General features: G+C 34.9%; 1 protein-coding gene across 5 annotated transcripts in view; it reads right to left on the bottom strand.

Annotated features, from left to right (window-relative positions):
- Positions 1–26,293, bottom strand: part of LOC149565284 (methionine aminopeptidase 1A-like) — a 164,990-nt gene that overhangs the window by 27,721 nt on the left and 110,976 nt on the right. For all 5 annotated transcript variants that reach the window (XR_016362029.1, XM_089818824.1, XM_089818821.1 and 2 more), the window contains exons 5-12: positions 23,096–23,171; positions 22,696–22,743; positions 22,532–22,576; positions 4,281–4,380; positions 3,936–3,987; positions 3,727–3,768; positions 3,042–3,103; positions 2,857–2,955 (exon numbers count right to left, since the gene is read on the bottom strand). Coding sequence is in view for 4 of the 5 variants with exons in the window: in XM_089818824.1 (XP_089674950.1) it covers positions 2,857–2,955; positions 3,042–3,103; positions 3,727–3,768; positions 3,936–3,987; positions 4,281–4,380; positions 22,532–22,576; positions 22,696–22,743; positions 23,096–23,171 (524 nt within the window). In the remaining variant the exon portion in view is untranslated. The remainder of the gene's footprint in view (positions 1–2,856; positions 2,956–3,041; positions 3,104–3,726; positions 3,769–3,935; positions 3,988–4,280; positions 4,381–22,531; positions 22,577–22,695; positions 22,744–23,095; positions 23,172–26,293) is intronic.

Here is a 26,293-nt window from a genome sequence, read left to right as displayed (position 1 = left end):
ATACTTTTTATATTGAAATCGTTTACAAATCTTGTGCTTATTCAAGCAACAACATGAGACTTACAATCTTATTCAAGCTCCTTACGAGGAACCACACTAGAAACAACAATTGGAAGACCCAGAGTCAGAACTTAGAATCCAACTTTTACAATGAGACAAATACAACCAATAGAAGACCAAGAGTCACAACTTAGAATTCCACAAAGATGTCCCTCTTGGGATTCGAACCAAGGTCTCAGCAATGAGAACTCGTTGCTTCAACCAGCTAAGCTAAACCCCTTGGACACTTTTCAATACTTTAGAAACAAGCCCTAGAAATATCCAAATTTGTTTTCTGGAAATTCAAGATTTTCCTAAACATTTCAGAGTGTAATATCACCAAAATGCCAACAGAGACATCACCTTGAGCATTCCTCACTCATTCATATCGTTGGATGTTTATAATATAAATGGCTATACTTAACCAAGGCAAAATTGTATGTTTTTCCATTCAAAAATGTCCATGCTAATGGCCCTCGTGATTGGATTGCATTTACAAAACCATCGCAAGAAACTACGGGTTCTTACTATTAAGATAATATCTTATACTTTCTATAATAGTCAACTACTTGTCTGTAGTCCGTCTTTCAGTCTAAATAGGAATGTTTCCTATCCCGTCTCTTTTTTCTTCAGTCCAGATAGGAATGTTTCCTATCCTGTCTCTAGTTTTGTTTCTAATTCCGTCTTCAGTCTACATTGTTTCTTTTAGAAACAACGTTCTTGTAATTCTTTATAAGGAACACATTTGTTCCTCTGTTAATCAATGAATCATCTGAAAATCCGTTAATCTGCCAACTCTTCTTGAATCTTGTAACATGGTATCAGAGCCTAGTTCTTGAACTTTTTGAAAAATTTATAATTTCATTCGAAATTATTTGCTCAAATTTTTCGAAATCCAGCTAGGTCTCTTTTCTGAAAATCGTGGGAAGATTTTTTTGTTTTTGCAAAATCTGCAAATTGAGGGAAATCGTGGACGATTTCATCTGCAACTCGCAATTTTTTTTTCCTACTCGTGTTTTTTGAACTCGCGTTTGTGGCTGAGGAACTCACGTCTTTTTTTTGTGCTAAAAAAAAAAAAAAATGACGGGTTTTCTGATTTCGGTTCAGTGAGAGATGGCTTGCATGTTCAAGTCCACGGTTTTTCAAAGGCAAAAGCAAAACCGAGACCCTCTGCTAGTGAAAGACGGGAGCAATAATATAAAAAATTAAAAAAAAAACCGTATAGTTTTTTTGCAAACGGTTTTCTGCATTCGGCTCTGCAAACTCACGCCGTTTTTTGGTGTTTTCAGCACACTCTAAGTCTAGCCCCATTTGTCCATACACATCGATCCTTGAAGAAAAATCTGCCATTTTTTATCAAGAAATCTGAAGTTTTTTCAAGCTTTTTTCAGCTAAGGCCTTTTTTTTTGAAACCCTAATTTTTGGGGTCGAAAAAATATTTTGTTTGCAAATTTTTGGTGGGTTTTTCAAGAGCTCAACTGGGTTGTCGTCCGTTTTTTCTGGGTGCCTCGATTTTTGTGCCTCGATTTTCGAGCCAGCGGATCCAAAAAAGACAGCAGATTCCTTTTGGGTTTTTCGAACTCTCTTCTGGGTCATTCTCTAATTCTTCTAGGTCTTTCCTATTTTTACATCGAAAAACGTGCCTTCACAAATTTTCACAATTTTTCATTGAAAAACGTGCCATGGCATCTCTAACAAATATTTTGCTCGAGCATAATTCCAAATTCAATAGTCGCAATTATGGAACTTGGAAGCAGCGCATCATCGCAATCTTCAAATATCGAAACACCGATCAACTTGTTCTGGGTGTTAAGCAGCGTCCAACTTCTCCGCTTCCTGATCAAGGCGAAGCTGCATTTTTCGCCTTTTGAATTTGTTCCTGTTTTTATGGGTTTGTTGATTTTCTCCTCAAAAATCATTTCAAGTTGTCTGTAATACGCAAGGTTGTGTGAGATTCTGGGTTTGTTGATTTTCTCCTCAAAAATCATTTCAAGTTGTCTGTAATACGCAAGGTTGCGTGGGATTCTGGGTTTTACCGTTTTTTCCACAAAAACGAAGTTTTGTAATTACAACTTATTTTGAGTCATAGCACTTTTCTGGCAAAGCTTCTTGGTTTCAGCATTCTGTAGATCCAGGGAGGGTCTCAGTTATCACAGAATGTTTCGACATCCGTACGTTGACCATTAAGGGAGGGTATTAAGATAATATCTTATACTTTCTATAATAGTCAACTACTTGTCTATAGTCCGTCTTTCAGTCTAGATAGGAATCTTTCCTATCCCGTCTCTTTTTTCTTCAGTCCAAATAGGAATGTTTCCTATCCTGTCTCTAGTTTTGTTTCTAATTCCGTCTTCAGTCTACGTTGTTTCTTTTAGAAACAACGTCCTTGTAATTCTTTATAAGGAACACATTTGTTCCTCTGTTAATCAATGAATCATCCAGAAATCCGTTAATCTGCCAACTCTTCTTGAATCTTGTAACACTTACAACTTATAATTTTATACCAGTCTTCTACAAATGATAGAAATGAGGACCTCTCTACTTTTTATATTATATAGTCTTGTGTTCTTTTCAATCAAACAATGGAAGAGGCACCATGCAAGTTGCCCAATGTTTCTTACCCCCTTCTCAAAATGTATAGAGGAGGCCAGTACAAGATTATTGAATACAAAACTCTAGAAGGTTTTAAGACAGTGTTTTTCTCTAGCATGAACGCAACAATAATCAGATAATCAAAACAAGAGTATATGTGACTTGCTAGATGGAATGCATCAGCCATCTAAAAGAAAACTTGTAGTTACAATCTAAAATATTTACCTATTGCAATTGCTTTCTCCAAACATTCATTTGTAGACTGAACCAGTAGTCGAGAAGCCTCGTCGATTTTACCAATAAAATATGTTTCATTTAGATCTCCTGCACATCAATTGACATGTCATAAAACAAAATTCCAGGAAAAAAATAAATCTATGGAGACAGCAATTAAAAATCCATTATTATACCATGAACACCATTGTAATAAACAGTGACATCCACATTCACAATATCTCCTTCCTCCAATCTCCTGCAGTCAATAGAAATAAATTTACATGGGACAGATTGATATCTATGCAAAAAACACAGTACATAACAGACAAATTAAATAATAAGCTTTATGTACTTGAGTAGAAGCATATCTTTCTTTTGATGCATAATATATTTTATAAATAAAATAGCAGAAGAGATGTGCCAGCAAATAGTTTGTCTCATTTGTCTACCAAGCATAACAGCCAACTGTGTATGAGCATGGAAATGCATGTGCATTAAAATATATATTACCTTTCACATAACACTATAGAACAAAGGGTATCCAAGAAAAAGTTCACACAAACAATGGATAAATATGTAGCAGTAAATTGACCTTCTTTCAGAAAAGTGTTTATGCATCTGGAAGTTTTTTCATATCTTACCAAATGCCAGAGAAAACATCTACCAGGAAAACTTTGCTTTGATTATATGTGAGAATTCAACCCTTATCCATCCATGTAAAATCCAAGAAAAATGATTCTTAAACTTACTCTGTGGACCCAAACTAAAATATAAACTTCTGTCAAAATGGAAAATGGCGCACAAAATACTAAAGCAAAGTATTAACAAAATCTAAACATCAAAATGTTTTTGAATACAAATGCACACTAAAAATTGTACCTGGCGTCTGGGATACCATGACAGATAACCTCATTTACAGACCTGGACAGTCAAGCGTGTGCATTATGATTAAAGAAACAATATTTGAAGCAAGCAATTCAAAAACAATGGAAAGAATAAGAATATCTCTAAAACCAAAATAATATAACACAAGCAGAAAATTGCATATAGATGATAAAAAAATGGGATCACTTCAAAAGAATACTCACGTGCAGCAAGATTTTGGAAAGAAATGATAGTTTAATGGAGATGGATAACCACCTGGGAGATCACACAGGATTTTAGAAACGACCAAGGAAAAAATTAAGCTCTTAATTGAAGGCATCTAATTAAATCTAAACTTTACATTCCAAAAGATGAGAATAATGAACAACTAAAGAAAGATAGCACCAGGTCATATCCTTGGTAACTCCAAATGGAGAAATTTCAACTCTGGTTATTACGCTTTTGCATTGTATGCCCAACAGTGTATTAAAAGATTCAACTTTGATTTCTTTGTTTATAAACCAAACACTTGGAGTCAATCACTGTGACATTCAGGATACTCTTCTTACCGGCAGCAACAGTTGCTTCATGAACAACCTCATCAATTTCATCTGTGGTTATCCCTGGTCTAATAGCTCTTGCAGCAGCATCAAGAACCTCTCTTGCAATCTAAACTTTGAAACAGTGACCACAACCAATGAACTAAATAAATCATGGCAATAGGTTGTGCAGAAAGAAAACATTAAAGCAAATGAACAGAAGCACAAAATAAATCAATGATGAGTTCTCCATTGTCCAACAGACAAAAAAATAGATGTAACATGAAGAGAAATTTAAAATATATTCTATGTACATTGTTTAAAATAGTCTTCAGCAATTGTATAATTGTTTTACAAAAAATATGAGACAAATCTACCATGCATTGCAAACATATACACAATCATTTCGTCCTAGCATTTTTTCCAAAATACACATTTTTAGATATATATTCATACCGCACCTTAAAAACTTCCAATCCCGACAGGCATATTCAGTGCAAGCAAAATTTCTGTTACTGCATTACTGATGTAATTATGCAATGTCTCATTCCAAAAAGTTTATATACATCAAACTCCAAGAACGCAGTCAGAATAATTTGTACTTAATTTATAAATGAATAGTTAATAGAAAATTTAGACTTATCTTCACCAGTCGCTAAAAAATAGTGTAACACGGGGACTCGCACCCCCCTCTCAAACCTCGAAGTACTTGTCCCCAAGACATCCCCACACCGAGTACTTGCGTACATAAGTACCCCCACCTCCGCCATTTCGCAACCCTTCTGCTGCTGGGATGGGTACTTGAATTTCTATTGAATTTTGACTTTTGAATGTTACTATTGGGTATGTGATATGTTACTATGTTGAAAGTTCAATGGTTCTAGTTCATGTTGCAATTTTGCTATGTTAAAGTATTTTAATTTGGTATGTTCTACTGAAACATCATTTCATAACAAGCATTTCAAGTTTTATACACCCCTCCTTGCCCCGTCCTCCCCTTGTTGTCGTCCCCTGGCCGTCCTCCCACTGTCCCAAAAATGAGGCCCATTTTCCCTCCATCCCACTGTCCCGACATACCCTAGTACTAGTGTTACAGTGCTAAAAAATAAAAAGTTTAATATGCAGAAAATTACAATTAATTGGAATGCCCTTGAAAGGTCTCCAAAATACACTAAATGTTGACAGCGGTTCTATCTAACACATAAACTTACATGTGATCTCTGGGTGGCAATGCCCAGGATCCAAATCAAAAGCTGTTCATCTCCTAATTCAGTAATCAAATTCAGAGGGATTTTATCCTCTCCCAGACCCTAAGGGGTCCATCCTTAAATTAGAATGAACTGCAGTTCGATGCTCCATGGAGTAATAATCAAATAAAAGATGTATGCACTTCACATATTCTTCTGTCTCCTAGGCCTTCCATATATACCTCTTCCTTTTAATGGGCAAAACTTTTCACATGCTCTGATCCTAAATAAAATTATAAAACTCAAATTTTAATTTTGATTTTAGTTTCATTTATATACCCTTCTTAAAGAAACTACTGAGACATTTAGGAGTCAGGATCAGACTCCATCCTTCCCAAGATAGCTTTTCCTCAAGCAATCAGAAACTAGGATGCTGTTAGACTTTAAGTAACCATGATCCCAAACCAAACTTGGAGAGTCATAAGTCTTAAACACTGATCCTCCTTGTGATGTAAATAGCTTCTGCTGCAACACTCAGATATAGGTAGGAATTGGAAACTCTACCAAGTGGTGCTTCTCTAATGGTCTCTGTTATCCAACTCCATCCTACATTGATGTCCCTGAAGAGTTTTTTCTACTATACTTGTCTCAACCAATCTGCCAATATAGTTTACTAATGTCATATGTTTGATACCATCCTTTGAAATCTCTGAACAAAAAATCCATGAGTTGGGAACTAACAAATCCTAAAGATGATTACACGAAGAGATCTTACAAAAGCATATTTTAGAACTAAGTAACGGAAGCCTCAATTAGAAAATCAATTTACATTTTGACATCAACTACATTTACAAACAATTTATTGAGCTACAGTTTCACGTATACATCCTTGAATAAATGCAAGAAAGTAAGCTTTCCATATGCTAATATGAGAATCAAAGGCATGACACAAAACTAAGAAACTTTCAATGCAATGTATTTTCAAAGTATGCATTTAATTCACTTTTGAGTTTCTCACATTTTGTAACTAATCCAATCAAAGAGTTCTCAAAAATATCACAAAACCCTTCTCTAATTTCATTGGATAACTTACAATCCAGGGGTGGTCATAAAAACCATTGCTTGATCTAGTATACTCATTTGTTGTATTCCCAGGTTTTTAATATTGCCCTTCAAAATGGACACCCATAAGTTTCAAAAGAAGAATCATCATTTCTGTTAAAATTCAATCATCAGATTTATCTGAGTGAAGAAATATGCTTCCTCTCATCTATAGTCCTTAATGATTATATATATCAATTATAGCTTAGAATTATATATATATATATATATAAAAGAGAAGACACTGTTATTTTAATATGTTCAAGGTATTTGTAATATAAATACGAATAGTTTGTTCTCTGCCGTACTCTGCAATATCAATCAATGAAGACTGAACTTGATGTGTTTGCAGTGATTGAAATGCACTGATTACACTCCATAATTATGAAGGGACGGAGCGTCACGTCCCCGATGAGAGTGACTCCACTGTGGAGTCACGTCCCATTGGGAACGTGACTCTTCAGTCCCCCTTTATTAAAATCATAACAAATTTTAAATGCCTTGCTTAAACTGTCGACTAGTATGGTTGAACAGATCAGTCAGTGATTATTATATGATTTGTACAATAAATAAATTATTACAGTTATCAGTATCAAAGCATTATATGATTTGTACAATAAATAAATTATTACAGTTATCAGTATATATATATATATATATATTTTTTTTTTTTTTTTAATATTTTTTTTTATTGTACAATAATAATAAATGAAAGATTATAGATATATATAACATATATTATATTTCCATATATTTCTAATTACATTTTTATCTGACTGAACTATTGCATTAACACTCCCTCTTAATTTAGAAGGCTAAACGGATTAGATATCACACCATTGGTAATATTCAGAATGGCAAAATTTAAGGATATATTTGATTAGAAGATACCCACCATTTTGTTATCATGAGCATTGGCTTCCAGAATATCAACACGTGATATTCCCCAAATTCTCTAAGTAAAGGCCTGCAGAATATCAACACATGATATTCACCAAATACCTTCAAACAACTCATAGACCATTAAGTGAATGACATCCAGCACTTAGTTGTTGATTTACAAGATATAATTTATCATGATTTGTTTCACCTTCAACATTTACATAAAATGTATATCATGATTTAAGTTATTGTAAGATCGTCACCTTCCAATAACTTCTACAAATACAAGTGGTGATCATTCAAAAGTTGTCATTTTCTTATGATGTACACAGGCTCAAATAGTTATAACATGATATTTATAAATAAGATAGTACAATGATCAATTATACTAAGACTGTTTCAGAAATTGTAATCATGCCAGGTTCACTTTGAAAGTGTTCCACATTTATTGTGCAATAGATTAGGTGAGAATGATAAAGAATAGAGAACTCCCTCTTAATCCAATATTTCGCACGTGTTATGGATATTTTGAAGTTCTTTAGAATGGCCATTACTCTGAATCTGTATCAAATTTTCTGACTTTGGCAAAGGATGCTTGATGTTTTAGTCTATCATGGCAGTGTACTATTGAGTGACCATAGTTGTCGCATCTAAAGCATTACATTTTATAGTAGTCTATATGTTTCCTTTTCCCTTTGAATTTAGGTTTATTACTTTTATCAATTTGAGTTGTGAGAATCTGAATATCACCTCCAGTAGAAGTATCACCAATTCCTTGAGATATCAGTGTGCACTCCTCTTGTATGCTGTCAACCTTAGGTTGATTAAGTTTAGGAAGCTTGGATCAAGAACATACTCTTTGTCTAAAAGTTTCCCATGATGGTGGCAATCCTTTTAGTGCTATTATGGTTAATTATTTTTCATCATAGATGTGACCAATTGTAGAGTTGGTCCCTTAATTCTGTTATCCTCATGAAATATGAAGCAATGGACTCTCCTTTATTCATCTTAATGTTGGAGAGTTTGTCTTTTAGTGTGAGAATTCTACTAGTATTTGTTTATCTCAAACATCTCTTCAAGTGCTTTGAACATTTCAGTTGTGTCTAGTTTTGTAATGATGGGAAGTAGATGATCCTTGACACCGTCGACTAGTAATTTCATAGGCCTTAGTATTGTCCTTTTTCTATCTCCTCAATTCATCACTCCCCTTGGATGTTTGGTCTGATTTTTCAATAAATTGTTTTAGATCACGCTCCTTTAAGATTAACATTATTCACAATTTCCATGCTGCAAAATTTGAGTAACCTTCGAGTCTGTCCTCTAGTCTACTCACCATTTTGGCAAATATAGGGTCTAAGAATATTTGAGTGCACTGGATAAATAAATCTGATCAAGATCGTCTCTTAGACCTGCTCTGATACTATGTTAAAATTCAATTATCAGATTTATCTAAGTGAAGAAATCTCCTTCCTCTCATCTATATTCCTTAATGAATATATGTGTGTGTGTGCATGCGTGCGTGCACGTGCATGTGTGCGTGCGTGCGTGTGTGCGTGTGTGACTTAGAATTATATATGTATATATACAAGAGAAGACACTATTATTTTAATATGTTCAAGGTATTTAAGATATAAATATGAATAGTTTGTTCTCAGTCATAATCTGCAATATGAATCACTAAAGATTGTGAATTTGATATTGTTTGCAGTGATTGAAATGCAAACTAATTACACTCCATACTTATGAAGGGACAGGGAGTCACGTCTGCAATGGGAGTGACTCCACCATGGAATCATGTCCCATCGGGAACATGACTCTTCAGTCGCCCTTCATTAAAATCACGTAATAGATTTTAAATGCCTTGCTTAAACTATCGACTAGTATGGTTGAACATATCAGTCGGTGATTATTATATGATTTGTACAATAAACAAATTATTATGATTATCAATATTAAAAAAAGTATATTATATTATTTTATACATATATATATATACATATACATACATACATACATATATATATATATAAATCTAATTTATTTATTGTACAATAATAATAAATGAAACATTACTGAAATATATTACATAAAATATATTTCCATATACTTTTAATAACATTTTTATCTAACTGAACTATTGCATTAACAATTTCTACCAGCTAGAGTAAGGACTTCCTCACCTCCATCACATTTAGAATTCATACTAAAAACGGAGGTTTGTCCATTGGACTTTCAATATCTTCACAACCAATGAATTTTATGGGAAAAATTGACTCACTTTGCCTTCTACCATAATCCTCATTTCACTAGCTTGTCAGATTATAAGCATCATAAAATCCCTCAAATATGCTTCCTACAATATGAATACATTCCTCTTTTACCACTTGTTCGGAACAAGCACTAGATTTCATAACAAAAAAATTGGTGAACTATTGTTCTCTATATTATTATTGCATTGTACACCATAAGTGTCAGCCTGAATATGGCACTTTAAGTTGCCATGTCCAAAGCAAGAAGAATCAACCCGGCCATATTTGTTGCTATCAAGATCAATAATGTCATTATCTGATCTACCATTAGCATCTTGATCATTTTCTCCGTCTTGGCTAAAAATTTTGTAAGTCACTAAGACCACAGCTTATAGAATTGTGACTTTAGGCAATACCTCATGAGATTTCTTTCTCCTCTTAGCAATAGAGGAGGCTCCCTTCTTACTATAGGTGGTTTCAACAGAAACTTGACTAAAATTCTAAAAGGGTGGTTCTCTTAATCAATTTTTCTTTTTTCAAGAATGATTTGCATACAACTACACATTCCAACTTAACAAAAAGTGTCTTATTGTCACCATAATACCGATGACCTTGGAATTGACATAAGAACAATACCAAGGGCAGCAATTTACTACTTATATTTTGTGCAACAAATACAAGAACCCAAAGTCTCAAGCACTAGTCTCAGATGAGGATTCAAGCAGAATAACTAGTAAGACACAAAGTCTCTTACTAGATGCTCTCAAATTTAATAAAATAGTTACAACTAAAGCCTAAAGTCTTCTCTAAGTGATTAGAGTTGCTAGTATCTATCACAATTTGTCCTCCTGTAGCACAAAGTCTTCAAAAGTTCAAATTGGCTCTGAATACAATAGGCAGCTCCAAGTCTGCATAATTAAATTCAAATCCCTCTTGAGCAAAGCTCCAAAACTCACAATAAGTATCTAAAAAATGTCATCACTTAACAACTCGAATCAACACAAATTTTGAAAGCAAGTTGCCCCTTTTACTGAAAGCAATTTAGATTTACATCTAAGCTCAAAGTCTTAGAGTGCCTATACAGATTGGCAGAATTTTCTTGCCTTGCTAAAAGATGATTTATTTACAATGGGCTCCCTTCTTTATTAACCACCTTGACTTATTCTCTAACAAACTTCTAACTTTGACTTCTTCAAAGTTATATGCCTAATGTACTTGCAACCTGATTACATGTTATAACTTTGCACGTGATTCTATCACATGCAATTACATCTTGCTTTTCGATTACATGTAATATGTCAATTACAAATTACAAATATGTGATGAAAATATTCTAAGTGCCTAGCAAGACATGACTTCTATTACATCATCATTTTGGTCCTCATGTTGCTAAAGGATGTTTTATGAATGATGTGCTCAAGTTTGGCAGAAGCATCTCGATAAAAGATATGAATATGAATCCTTGATTGTTTCATTGAGTGTTCATTGGCCATTTTTGTCTTGAAAGCATTTTATGTTTGTAATCATTGTTTCACTTCCTTGTAAACTCCATTATGTGATCATTCATGCCTTGTGTCCCTCTTTATTCTTTGCATGCATGATTTGAGGACTTTTAAGAAATGAAGGATAAAAGAATTAAAGTAAAATCAACTCTTTATATGGGAGTAAAACATTAAAAAGGACTTTTCTAGGAGCATTGCATATGAATGGACAATAAATTTTAGGTAAGAAAATAAAGCATGGATGCGTCCATTGCATGCCTTTGATGTGCAAGTATGGATTTTAGGATTTTGGCATATGGAGAATGGATGGAAACTTTTGGGGCAGCAATTGGATACATGTGTTTAAGCTCAAATATGTGCTTATATGGTGGAAAAACCCAATCGGGGTTTTGGAGGGCAATAGCATGTGTGGACAGCAAGCTATATGTGTGGAAAATGCACGGATGCATAGAAACTGCAAGGAAAACGGGCAGCATAACATCTACTTATAATTAATTACTATGTTTTCATCATAAGAAAGTGTGCAAACAACTACTATCATAAGTTTTAAGTCACATGGAAGCAATATAACAAGCACTAATGAAGTGTGTGCAAGCATGATGGTGGCTTTTGGATACATAAATAGGCTGCAAAATGGGATTTCTTTATTTGGTAGTTCCATTCAAGAACGAGGTTTTTTAATCCCGACTGCATATGCAAGTAAGATGAGACTCTTGCATATGCAACTTGGAGAAATAAGAAGGAAGATAGAAGCACATAACATATACAAAACAAATGGAAATCTGAAAATGAAATGAAGAGATTTGCAAACAAAAAAGAAAGAAAAAACATATATACACTTTGCCCCATGAAATTCTCAAAAAATCTTACCTCTTTTCCACAAAAAGAAAAGGAAGAAGTCTCTTCAAATCTCAATACAAAATCTGAAAAAAATCAAAGAAGATTTTCGGATTTAGATATAATTGCAGCAAAGAGACATATAGATTTCGAATCTTGACTCAATCCTCTAAAAATGAATGCATTTTAGAGTAAAGATTTGTTGTTTGCCAAGTGTCTGAAGTTAGAGGATTGAAATGCACAAAAGTTGCAACAGTATTGACTAAATCAAATGCAATATGCAATAGCAATTAAAATAGACGTCCGTGGCATTAAAAACAACTTGAAGAGAATGATAAACAAGCTGCAAATGATAAATAATGCCAAAGAACTCACCTTTGATAGCACACGTTTGGATTTGGTGGAAAAAAATCCAAAAATGGGCCATCTTTGGGCAAAAACGTGCCCTAAACAGATTATTTGGAAGGTAAAATAATGTGTTTTTGCAATAAAAATTGCTACCCTTGAGTATACAGCCAAAATGTCGTGCCCTAAATAGGCTATTTGGAAGGCAAAACAATGTGATTTTGATTTTGCAATAAAAATCGCTACCCTTGAGTATATAGCCAAAATGCCCAAGTGTAGGAAAAAATTGTGGTTTTAAGAGTCCAAAATACATGCATATGCTGCCCCAAATCACTGTCCAGCTTCAAACATTCAAGAAAAAAGGGCAAAACCAGGGTTTTTTTTTCCACGTCAAAAGCATGTGCTTTTGAGTAAAAAATGGCCACCCTTAGCTTTTGATGAAAACACAGCTTGGAGTGAGTAAACGCGGCTTTTTAGAATACAATAACATTTGCTTTTAGGTTATAAAACTCTACTATATGCATTTACAAGTCAAAATGCCTCAAGAGGAGAAGTATAGACGAGTTTTAGGAATGCAATAACACATGTGAGTTCAAAAGCATGTGCTATTGGGTTCAAATTCCCTACCATTGTGCACTAAAGTTAAATTATGTACTAGTGGACTTTTGCAATGCAGTAACATGTGCTATTGGGTTAAAATTCTCCACTTATAAAGTCTTTAAGTTGTTAAAGGTTTATAATAATAAGATTTCATATGCAAAAGCGCATTTAAATCCCACAAACACATGTTAAATGATATATTTTTAAATAAAATGTGTTATTGCATATGAAAAGCCCACCTTTATGCATTTAGGAATTCAAATTTATTGGAAGTGGGTTTTATAAGATGATTTGCATGTAGATGATATGCAATGAGTGATAAAAACCCTACCTTTAATGCATTTTAGTGTCTCCTGTGATTAAATTTAATATATAACTATAGTTTTCAATAAAGAAATATGAAAATAGACTACGAAAAGCTAATTTTCATCAAAACATTAAAAACTATGGTCAAATCAACTCAAGATGAGCTGAAAATTGAAAATGGATGTCAAAATCCACTGTAGATATTTTTTAAAAAATTATTTCGTGAAATTGCCAATAAAAAGCCCACTTTTGGAGGATTTTATAATAAAACATGTTGTCGGACTGAAAAACCCCACCTTTTCATTTATAACTTGAGCTAGACAACTATGTTTGAGACCTAAGTTAGCTCAAGACAAGTAGAATTTCATGGGCTATTATCCTAAGGGAAAAGGAAGATTAAAAACTACTAACAAGAAATGTAAAAATGAAGAATCAATTTGAAGATTGTCAAAACCAAGTACTTTAAGTCAAAGAAGAAAAACTTGTACTGACAAGCATTTACAAGGATCAACTTGAAAAAAACCTTAAAAAAGAACGCACCAATAGAGTTACATAAAGCACAATTCTGGGATGATGAATTGCTTTCATAATACTTTTACTAATAAGTTAAAATCAAGAGGGTGCACCTACGAACCCATGAGAAAATTGCGTAGGGTTGCCACAATTTTGCGCAGTCAAAATTGAGGACAACACTCCACCATTGCCTATGGAAGCCATTTCAAAGTTATCTAAATCTAAATTTGATTCTTGCTCATTTATTACGTGAGCCCAATAATGCAATTTTCCAACATGGTTTCTTTTGATGACCCTTGGTTTAGATTTTTGTTCTCTATAAATCAAAGTGGAACATAGAGGTCTATCAAATCAAACAAATGTCCATTGTGTGCTATTGATCAGATTTCTAGGTTCATTCATATTATTCTACTTCTCGTGGGGCATATGACCAACATGTCTATTGTTGAATAAATCTTCTCTTCAAACTTATCTGAAAGATCTATCCCCAAAGGAGCTTTCTCTCAATCTGATCTTCACTTATTTTGTCATTTATATGAAATGAGCTTTTTTCTTGTGTCATAGTATTAACTTCTCTTTCATAGGATTGCGGGATATAACTCGGATACCATGTTAATGCCCCCAATCAAATATTCGTAATAATTTGACAATTTTAATGGCAATTGCTGATTGAAGCCAACAGCAATATAAATTTCTGCCCATATTCCAACCACTGAACACTAATAATAATATTGAAATTCAAAATAACTATATAAGTCTTATGTTCATCGAATCAGTCAATTATAATGATGGATTTGTTGGTGTAAATAAGTATTTACTATTTACACTTACTTAAGTTTATTTAGGTTAATGCATTATTTTATTATTTCTTAGTTTGACACCTAAGAGTATGCGTACTCTTATGAGTTGTCTTGTTAACAACACAGGAGTTAACAATTGTTTTATGCACATGGTGTCTACAACATCTCTATACGAGATACACCTTATCATACTTATCCTCTCATGCACAATAGAGGATAATCCACTTCTAGTGGACGTGTGCTTAGTTGTCATGCTTATCTCCTAGCTCATTCTAGAAGCATTCTAGATGCATCTTAGAAGCCTTTATATACAAGCACTCCTAGTGTGTATGTACATAACATTACATGAATAAAATTTCATATTGTTATTCTGATCATACCTTGTTGGTACATTCTGTGTTTGTGCTTGAGTTCCTTTGATCTTGGGTGACTTTGCCCTAAGGAAAATTCTTACATGGTATCAAAGTGGAGGGAATTTCTCTTCACATAGCCATTGGAGACCATTTTCTTGCTTTACCTCTTGGAGGACCTCAACTCAGATCCGGAGTATCGCAATCATTGGGAGTGTTTAGAGCTGAAGCGAACCTCACCATTGCATCTGGAGCGTCGATTTAGTGAAATTTGACTATAAATTCTTCTACCCTAGGCCATAATTGAATTTGAGGCAAAAAAAAATTGCAAACTGGCACCCGAAGACCCAATTTGCAAATTCGGTATGATCATTTTCAGATCTGCTTATTTTATTTTCGAATCTATATTTAAAACAATGCTTGTCTTTTGTCGAATATCTCATAAGGACATGCGTTCATCCATCATGATGGAGAGATGGTTCTTTCAAAACAATGCTTGTTTTTTGTCGAATGTCTCATGTAACTCCTTCAAATGTTTCTAGATATTTGTTGCAAACTTTCCAGAAAGAGCCTGAGGCAATTGATCATCTGTAACAGAGCTTGAGAAATGACAGCTTCCCAATTTTGGTCATCAAATTCGTCTTGGTCTACTTGGATTATGGTAGGACGATTTTTTGTGCCCAAAGTAATTGTATTAAGGCAGCAATATTTGAAAATTGTAAACATGTGCTACTTTTAGGTGTTATAAAGTTTTTTCATTGAATCCTTGATTGCCTTCCAGCCTTAATTTGGTCAATAATGCCATCTTGTATGTTTCTCAATGTACAAAACATGAAAAATTAAAAAGAGGCATTAGCAAGAATTGAAAAACATGAATCCCAATGCAAAAAATAGAGGCAAGTGTAGGTATAGACTGTTTACCGTACTAGTAAAGAAATCAACGCATACAGACAATGGAATATAATAGTAGAATAATATTCGCAATAGTAGATGATTGATGCTTTACAATGATCCCAGACGAGATATAAATACTACCGCCAAACCTTCCCGAAGGAGTCCGTCAGCCACAACATTACATCTGCTACAAACTATTTACTCGTCGGCTACAAAATACAAAACACCGACGACAGTCAATACATCGGCTAGAGAAACACTGCCGGACCCATCCAGTCGGCTGACACCATCCCCCCCCAAAAAACAGTCGTCTCCTGACGACTAACAAAATACATTAACGAACTAACTGCAACAAGAAAAATCTGCTTCTGCACTACCGTACGGATTGTAATAGCTTGAGAATGTACAAACTTTTGCACTATACGGATTTCCATCATTCCTGCAGTACGGATTCAGAGGGAAACTATTGTACGGATTTGTGGTCTTTTGGTGGTACGGCTTTGTTATTTGATTTTCCTTTTAACTTCTTCAGAGCACATTTTCAATCTCCTCTTGCGTGTACAGATTGTGAAAATCATTTCAAGGGTTGCAATTCACCATACGTGTTTGAAAGAATTCTCCACTGTACGGATTTTTAGTATAATATGGTGTACAGGTTTTGCATAAATGATAAATATGGCGTACGACTTCTACCTATTATTGCATTCAGACTTTGGAGGACGTTACAGGATATTGCATAAGGAAGGAGTCAATACAGTGGCAGCATGTATGGTGTAGCTGTACATTGGTAGCACAGATGGGTGACAGGAGGTTTTTTGCCAAAAAAAAACGTTGACAAATGAAGAATGCTCAGAATGAATATCAGATGATGCTATAGGGAAGGGGAAGCATCAGCGATTGCCAGAAAGAGTGTAGAATCAGCAGGAAATGACAGAAATGGTGTGTTCCGTGCAGTTTTGTGTGGGTTTCAAAGTGCTAATTTAGTCTTGGCGGTCGACAAATCAAGAATGCTCAGAATGAGTATCAGATGATGCCATAGGGAAGGGGAAGCATCAGCGATTGCCAGAAAGCGTGTAGAATCAGCAGGAAATGACAGAAATGGTGTGTTCCGTGCAGTTTTGTGTGGGTTTCAGAGTGCTAATTTAGTCTTGGCGGTCGACAAATCAAGAATGCTCAGAATGAGTATCAGATGATGCCATAGGGAAGGGGAAGCATCAGCGATTGCCAGAAAGAGTGTAGAATTAGCAGGAAATGACAGAAATGGTGTGTTCAGTGCAGTTTTGTGTGGGTTTCAAAGTGCTAATTTAGTCTTGGCAGTCGACAAATCAAGAATGCTCAGAATGAGTATTAGATGATGCCATAGGGAAGGGGAAGCATTAGCGATTGCCAGAAAGAGTGTAGAATCAGCAGGAAATGACAGAAATGGTGTGTTCCATGCAGTTTTGTGTGGGTTGTAAAGTGCTAATTTAGTCTTGGCGGTTGACAAATCAAGAATGCTCAGAATGAGTATCAGATGATGCCATAGGAAAGGGGAAGCATCAGCGATTGCCAGAAAGAGTGTAGAATCAGCAGGAAATGACAGAAATGGTGTGTTCCGTGCAGTTTTGTGTGGGTTTCAGAGTGCTAATTTAATCTTGGCGGTCGACAAATCAAGAATGCTCAGAATGAGTATCAGATGATGTCGTAGGGAAAGGGAAGCATCAGCGATTGCCAGAAAGAGTGTAGAATCAGCAGGAAATGACAGAAATGGTGTGTTCCGTGCAGTTTTGTGTGGGTTTCAGAGTGCTAATTTAGTCTTGGCGGTCGACAAATCAAGAATGCTCAGAATGAGTATCAGATGATGCCATAGGGAAGGGGAAGCATCAGCGATTGCTAGAAAGAGTGTAGAATTAGCAGGAAATGACAGAAATGGTGTGTTCAGTGCAGTTTTGTGTGGGTTTCAGAGTGCTAATTTAGTCTTGGCAGTCGACAAATCAAGAATGCTCAGAATGAGTATTAGATGATGCCATAGGGAAGGGGAAGCATTAGCGATTGCCAGAAAGAGTGTAGAATCAGCAGGAAATGACAGAAATGGTGTGTTCCATGCAGTTTTGTGTGGGTTTCAAAGTGCTAATTTAGTCTTGGCGGTTGACAAATCAAGAATGCTCAGAATGAGTATCAGATGATGCCATAGGAAAGGGGAAGCATCAGCGATTGCTAGAAAGAGTGTAGAATCAGCAGGAAATGACAGAAATGGTGTGTTCCGTGCAGTTTTGTGTGGGTTTCAGAGTGCTAATTTAATCTTGGCGGTCGACAAATCAAGAATGCTCAGAATGAGTATCAGATGATGTCGTAGGGAAAGGGAAGCATCAGCGATTGCCAGAAAGAGTGTAGAATCAGCAGGAAATGACAGAAATGGTGTGTTCCGTGCAGTTTTGTGTGGGTTTCAGAGTGCTAATTTAGTCTTGGCGGCGTGGGGCGCTGCCCCTCGACCCCGCCCTATACTACGAAAGGGAGAGCACCTGGAGCGCTGCCCCTCAACCCTGCCGGGGGCGTTGCCCCTTGGACCCCCAGTCGTTGCGAATATCAGTCGTGGGAGTCTGACCAGTTGAAAAGACTTAGAGCTACTGCAGGCATGGAGTGTCTGTGTACCAGAGGCACTGAGAGTAGGTGTTGGCCGTGAGGCTGTTTTGGTGGATGCGTAGAGAGCTTGGGAAGAGTTGATCATCCAGTTGGAGGCAGTGCAGCAACACTTGGATCAAGGTACCGAGGAGTTGGAAGCAGAGGAAGCAGCATAGGTGGCTATCAAGGTCAGCTTGAGGAGTCAGTATTGTGTTAGCAAAGTCTATAGATGCAACGGGATGAATGTGAAAGTGATATGGCAGATCAATATTGTTGTATTAGTTGTTTGAGTTTTGTTCTGTAGTCGTCAGGAGACGACTTTTCTTTTTGGGGGGGATGATGTCATCTGTAGAAATTGTGTATTAGCCGATGGGTCCCTTCGGAAAGGAAATTGTGTATTAGCTGACAGGTCCCTTCGGAAAGGAAATTGTGTATCAGCCAATGGGTCCCTTTGGGAAAGTCTTTTGTTATGTAGCCGACGGGTAAATAGTTTGTAGCGGACATGATGTATCTAGCCGACGGATACCTTCAGGAAGGTTCGTCGGAAAGTATTTAGAAACCCTTCGGGAAGCATTGTAATCATGAGAGAGATGAGATCTTATGATGGAAGCATAATGTACTGTTTTGCATATGCGAATAATAATAAGAAGAGTTTTGTTGTTTGTTGTTCGTATTCATTGTCTGTGTGCAATTCTTAATTAACCTATGCGGTAAACATAGACTTCAAAAAAAGATGATTAAGTACAATTGGCACAGATTGCGAGAAAAAATTATGCCAAAAGAACCCGACGAAGACTCACAAGAGAGCTCAAAAAATCAAGAAAGAATTTGAAATTTGAATAAAATTTATAGTACAGAATTCGAGGCAAGGAAACCGAGTTACCCAAGAAAATTTGACAATGACCCAATTAAGATCTTGAAAAAACCCACAATTTGCGATCAAAAAAATTTCTCACTTGAGTTGAAGGGTCAAAACCCTTGTCAAAACTACAGAAACCCAAAGCAACCATGGATGAACCAAAACTTTTGTGTGAAAAAATGGGCCATCGATAGCAAAACTTACCAAAATAGTGGTCAAAAAACAGAAAGCAAATGGTACATGATGCAGTAATGGCTGTCCGCAGCCCTAAAAACACCAAATAAAGCGCCAAGCAGCAGAAAATAAAGATGAAGTTCTACGAAAAAATGGCCACCATTTGTAGATCGCATGACTTCGTTTGGAGAGAAATGGCTCTAGAAAAAGGAACAGGAAGTCGCTTTTGGCAATAATCATCCCCACAAGTGTTAAATCCTGATAACTTGATCATATTGATGTTCTGATTTTTCAGATTAGACAAATCTAAATTGCACGTAATTTCCTTTATATATGGCCTCATGATAAATACATCTCCCTAGAACAAATTGGCGATTTGCCAAGCATATTTATATACCTTGTATTTGACTATTGTAGTTAATTAATAATTAACTATTAGTTAATGGACAAGGGCACCAATTTGTAGAAGAGTAAGTTGTTTCATGGAGAGCCAACCTAGAAGGGGTTGTGTCTTATGAAAAGACAAGACCCTTGGTTAATATATAAGTAGGAGCAAGATTGTGGATAGAAAACACACAATACAATCTTACGTCTGCTCTTCTAGCAATCTGCTCCTTGGCGATTTAGTACAGAAATAAAATATAATTTCCAGAATTTATTGCAAACTTCCAAAACAATAACATTCAGTCCAGAATTGTAGTAGATCAATTTGTAGCAAGGTATTAGTTCTCCATTAGTATTATATCTTCAAAATTTGTAGAAAACTTACATGGTGTCAAAGCCAAGTTGTCGAACCTAGGCTCTGAAAATTGACAATCAGATTTGAAAATATCTAAGCAACATACTTCTACCTTCAATGGCCAATGCAATAAGACCCGAAAATAGGTTTGCTGGAAAAGAATACTTTGTTGCATGAAAATTCAGAATTATGTTGACTCTTGAAGACAATAATGCAATACAGTTTGTTGATAAGGAATCCAAGCAACCTGATGCTGATCCTCATAGAACTAACTAGATTAAAGGAAACAGGAAAGCCATGAAAATCATATTAGATGAAATAGTACCTATGCTAATGAAACATCAAATAACATTTAATATGATGAGTGCATTAATAAATGTATGAGGTTTACAATGCAACTAGAACCCTTGCAATAAAAAGGCAACTAAATCATATAAAAATAAGAAAGGGAGAATCTATGAATTCATACTTCCTAAGGGTGGCTAGTCTAAGAGATGAAATTGCAAGTATAGGGACCATAATTGAAGACAAAGAGCTGTCACTTATGGCTATAGATGGGTTACCAGATTCATGGGAAACATTCTTACAAGGAGTAAGTGCTAGAGACAAACTCCCAGACTTCAATAGACTTAAGGGAGACTGCCTTCAAGAAGAATCTAGGCAACTTAAGAAAGGACTGAAATCGAAAACTGGAGGTGAAAAACTTCATGTTCTCAACACAAATTCTTACAAAGGAAAGAAGAAACACTTTAAAAAGAAGAAGGCCCCTCAAGGCAATAACAAATTCAAGAGGGACATATCTAAAGTCAAATGCTTCAAATGTGAGAAACTTGGACATCATAAGTCAGACTGCCCTGAGAATACGAAACAAGTAAATTTTACAGAGGTAACTAAGACAAAAGAAGACTACGATCCTGAAAATTATGTACTGTATTCAGCATTACCAAATGATGTATCTAACAAACTCAACTCTTGGGTATAGAGGATCACTCAGACACATTACGGGAACCATGGATGAACCAGAACTTTTGTGTGAAAAAAATGGACCATTGATAGGAAAAATTTATCAAAATAGTGGTCAAAAAACAGAAAGGAAAGGCTGCAAGATGCAGTAATGGCTGTCGGCAACCCTAAAAACACCAAATAAAGTGCCAAGCAGCAGAAAATAAAGACGAAGTTCCAGGAAAGAGTGGCCACCATTTGCAGATCACGTGACTTTGTTTGGAGAGAAATGGCTCCAGAAAAAGGAACAGAAGTTGTCGTTTTTGGCAGAAATAGTCCACACAAGAAGTCGTTTGCTGAGAAGAAAATCTCTGCTGAAACGACAGCCCCAAAAAGTGATTTTAAAAAAATGCGTAAGCTGCAGAAATGAAGTTGTGGGCAGATGTTTTCAGAGCAAAAAAGGCACAATGGCTGGAAAAATGACCCTCCACAATAGTGTCCAAAAATAATGCAAAGGAAAGATGCCAAGAAACCCTAGCCGGGTTCTGAAAAAGTTCTGCAAAAACTAAGGAACAAATCAAGGAACAGGAACATATTTTCGAAAAACATTTAGAGAAAAAATTCATTTGAGAAATTATAATTTTTTTTGAAAAAAGGATAAGCTTTGTTACCATATTACACAAAATGGTTGGTTAAATTTTTTATATATAAACAAATGATCTAAGAGATTATTATAAAGAATTTTGCAACTGTACAAAAATAGAAAGTTTCTAATAAGAAACTTAAGAAGAACAAGTAATCAATCTTCTATATTCAAATTACATTATATACAAAAGATGACCATTAATGTAATAAAATAATAATATTCTAATAATCTTTTAATCAATAACATGATTTGCACATCAGTCAAGGCAACCTTGCGCAATATCATGATTGGACCAGTTCAACGTTGAAAAGATGGAGATAATAAATTAAAATGAGCATGCTCCTCAAGAAACAATTTATATTGAAGTTTAGGGCAATGTCATGAAGAGAGAATACAATGGCCATCTATAAACTGAAGAATATAACCACTAAAATGCTCAGCCTAACCCTCTCATAACAATTGTAAAAACTTGAAAAATCATTGTTTTCCGCACCACTGTCTTAAGAACATATGATGCTACCCAAATTACGAGTTTAAATGTGTAAGGAAGCCACATAGTCTGATTGGAATTGTGTATTTGCTTGAAAGTTGAAGTAAATGATAAGGAAAAAATCCAATATGAATAACACAATGATTGCAGTGAACAGTTGCTGATATGTAAGTTATTTCCTGAAACAAGAAATAAATGATACCCCCTTCTTGATAAAACTACATATCATTAGTATCTTGTATGTCTAGAGCAGCATTGGCTTACCTTGCATGTTGCTCTCATTTTTTCTATCTGCTGTGGAGTTTTGATCTTCAAAAAGAATAAACCAAACATCCAGTTAGATTTAAATTGAAGAAAAGAGGACCTGCTTACAGACTACTTAAGTTGTGTTATCAACACAATGAAAAGCAAATAATTTGAGCACACACCTCAACACTGTTCTGCAGATCACTAGTAGGCTCCTCCTTTGGTATTCCCTAAAATAGAGTTATTGAACAGTTAACTTGAAATCTTGCTTCATACAGTGAACGCCTGACTCAATGTACAGGCATAGAAATACCAGTTAAGAAAGCAATCATTCCTAATAAAAGACTGCCTAATAGCATCTCACAGATCAAACAAAGGCAATGATGTCAATTCCATTCCATTTCCTACATGCTAGCTCAGGGAAAAAGTGTATATTTGTATAAATAATATTTGAGAGATTTACTACACAGGAGTAGCAAACAAAGAGAACAGATACATGTGGTGCAGCAACAAAAAAAAAGAATATAAAAATGTGATTCCTAACAATTATAGCAATTTGTTCGCATGAATAAATATACTTACATCAATTGCCCAATCAGGCTTTGAAATATTCTCAGGAACAAGGCGCATTGGAGAAATAGGGTATGGTTTCAATAGCCTGTTTATTCAAAGCAAACTTATTCAATCTCAACAAACAATAATTGAAGATGAAGTTCAAGAATTCTAACTTCAGACTAAACAAAACAATAGTGTGCTTAGTTGATAAAACTACGCAAATAACCAATGATAAATCTGCATGGTGGAAAAGAAAGTCCAATTACAACAAAAGCATATCCAACAGAGATCCTAACAAGGCAGTGTCATGGGCACTGAAAAATTCATTCCTTCAATAAACTAAAATCGACCAAATAGTGTGGAGATGCAAGCAATCAACAAGATGATTATTGAAAAGATATTTACATTGTGCAAGGTTGAATAGATTTATCAACATAGGTGTTACAAGTCGCAGATACGTAGTAAATAACACAGCTCAATAGATCAGCCAGTACAAGATGACAATTGCATATAAATCATACTTATATCAAATTAATTAAAATATTTTTTATTCTTATAGAGAAATGTATATCCATCCATGACAGATTCAATGCTACCCTCACTAAGAACAACGGAAAACAGATATATTAGTACTCAAGGATAAAAGTTCCATCACTGGGATTCAAAAACTACAATACGATATAGAAATAATAATGTAAAAGGAAGTTGGTTACTTATTCTCACAACACATATTAATGCATCCTCCTCAAAAAAAAATTCACTCCACAGATCAAGCCACAGGCTTGGATTTCCTATGCCATTTATCTTTATGATACTCCATGCAGGATTGAGTCATTACCCTTCCCTACAGCACATCTGCAAACGATGTCATTGGTCCCCTTCTCTTTGTCGCATCATATCATCCTCCCCATTCACATATTGAGCAACAGTTTACGCCAAAATGAACTCAAGACTATTCTGAATAGATATAAATATGTTGAACTCTATTTCATAGTTTTAAATATGATGCTTTTGAATATTAAGGAAGACTAATTATAGGTCAAGTATGCAACTAAACCTTAGGAGAGACTTCTAGACTATTGGTCATATTATTAGACTTCAGTGATTTATCAAGGCGGCCTATCAACAATTCTCCAAAGTTTTGTTTTGTCAAATACATGGAGGCAATATGTTATTTCCTGAGACAAGCTCTCCCAAAAACTACATAATGGCATTATTTCAATTTTCAACAACTACCATTACAAGACAATGAGATAGTTGTGATCCCACCATAGAGTGTCACACTTCTGGTCTAAGTTGGACACTCAAGATCAGAACTTTGCAGTTTAGAATTTAAAGATGATGTAAACAAATGAAATGTAACATATTCTGTATAGATTCAAGCTATAAATCTTTTAGAAAATTGAAGAAATAATTGTATCATGAGTTACATTATTCAATTATGAATCTTTTGCTATAAATTAAAAAATTCCATGCTTGATTGGAATTAAACTATTAACTCCACTATTTACCAAGATCTTTTTTGATAATTTTTTACTTTTAAAAATAAAATCTATTTATTATTAATTTTCGGACTGCTACAAACAAAACTTTTGGACCTGTGTTATTCTGTACCATATTTCTCTTAGCAATACATTTTTTAAGGTTTTCATTTTTACCATTTTGTCAATCAATGTTTTTCTATTATTTTGCATTAAGTGAAGAAACATTATTGCATGATCAATATTTTTTTGGAGTTCTAGGATAAGTTTTCTTTTTTGGGTCAAATTTTACAAAAGGGAGTCTCCAATACTTTTTAAGGGTGGAGATATTCTTAGCAAAAGCTTAATTTCCAAGGTTCAAGAAAATGGCTAGTATTCAAATCTAGCATTACCAAAGTTGCAAAAGTTAACAAACAAGAACTTGTATCAATAATGTGACAGTATCCCAGTAGGCATAGAAACAAAGCCCACAAATAGCCCCAGTGATTTAAACAACTGTCATAGGGAAGCACTACTGACTCTTAAAGTTCAGTATAAAATGATCCATGATACTTGAATCCCGAAGTTCTATGCACTTTAAAAAGTGAATATCAAATTACAAACAAATAGCAGGTCATATATCTTAAAATTGTTTTTAGCTATCAAATTGTCTAGTGGGAGGGAATATTTGTCTGAACGTCTCTTAAAAATTAAGGATCTTAATGATCCAGTTAGTTCCACTAACAAATTGATCGACAAGGACCTACTTGCACTAGTCATTAATAGTCTCACATCTTCCTTTCAAACATTTGTACAGTGTTTGAATCTATCATCGGAAATTTGAACCCCAGCTTTTGACAAGGTCAACCAATATATGTTTTAGGAGTGAAGGCAACAACTACTAGAGGAATCTATAGCCAAGACAGCTAAAAGTGCTCTTGCTACCCAATTTAAGAGAAAATAATCCTTCAAACCAATTTTCCACACAATTAAGGCAAGAGATAAAATGTTTTTATTCTAAATACAAAAATTAAGATAATATAGTCTATCCCAAAAGCAACATACTGAAGCTAATATGACAGATATTGTTTAGGATGTGAAGAGTATGCAATGATAGCTTTTTTAGATAGTGTTATAAGTTGTTGGTTCTTTGATTTATGTGCATACCAACATTTCATGAATTAAAAGCATTGGTTTACTAATGAGAGTCAATATTTTGTTTCAGATGCTGACAACTTACATATAGTCAATGGGTAGGTGACGTCAAAATTTGTGATGTCCCCATTTTGGGACCACCCTAAATTTTACCCTAGAATAGCAAGTTCAATTAAAACAAGAAATATATATAGTTAGGGATATAACTATACCAATAAAAAATGCTTAAGCAAGAAAGATCCTGGTTGTGATGTCAAAATTTGTCATGTGCCCATTTTGGAACTGCCCTAAAGTTTACCCTAGGATCACAAGTTCAACAAAAACAAGAAATGTATATAGTTAGGGATATAACTTTACCCAAAAAATGCTTAAGAAAGACCGGTCCTATTTGAGATACTGCACATGTTACACAACTATCGAAAACATAATTCATTAAATCAATCATTTCAACTATGGTTAAACACTATGTTACCCGGAAACGTGTTTCCACCTCTAAGACTCAGGTTTCAAAAACAGGGACGGTTTCGGGGACGGGGGGACAGCAGGAAACGTTTCCAAGCCGTCCCCACCTAGATAGGAAAATCAGAAACGTGTCCCCGAAACACAGGAA

This window comes from Cupressus sempervirens, chromosome 3 (assembly GCF_028749045.1).
Source record: "Cupressus sempervirens isolate cs-2001-9-10 chromosome 3, ASM2874904v1, whole genome shotgun sequence".
Lineage (NCBI taxonomy): Eukaryota > Viridiplantae > Streptophyta > Pinopsida > Cupressales > Cupressaceae > Cupressus > Cupressus sempervirens.
The sequence above is the reverse complement of the archived record's forward strand: the minus strand, read 5'-3'. Positions and strand labels throughout refer to the sequence as shown.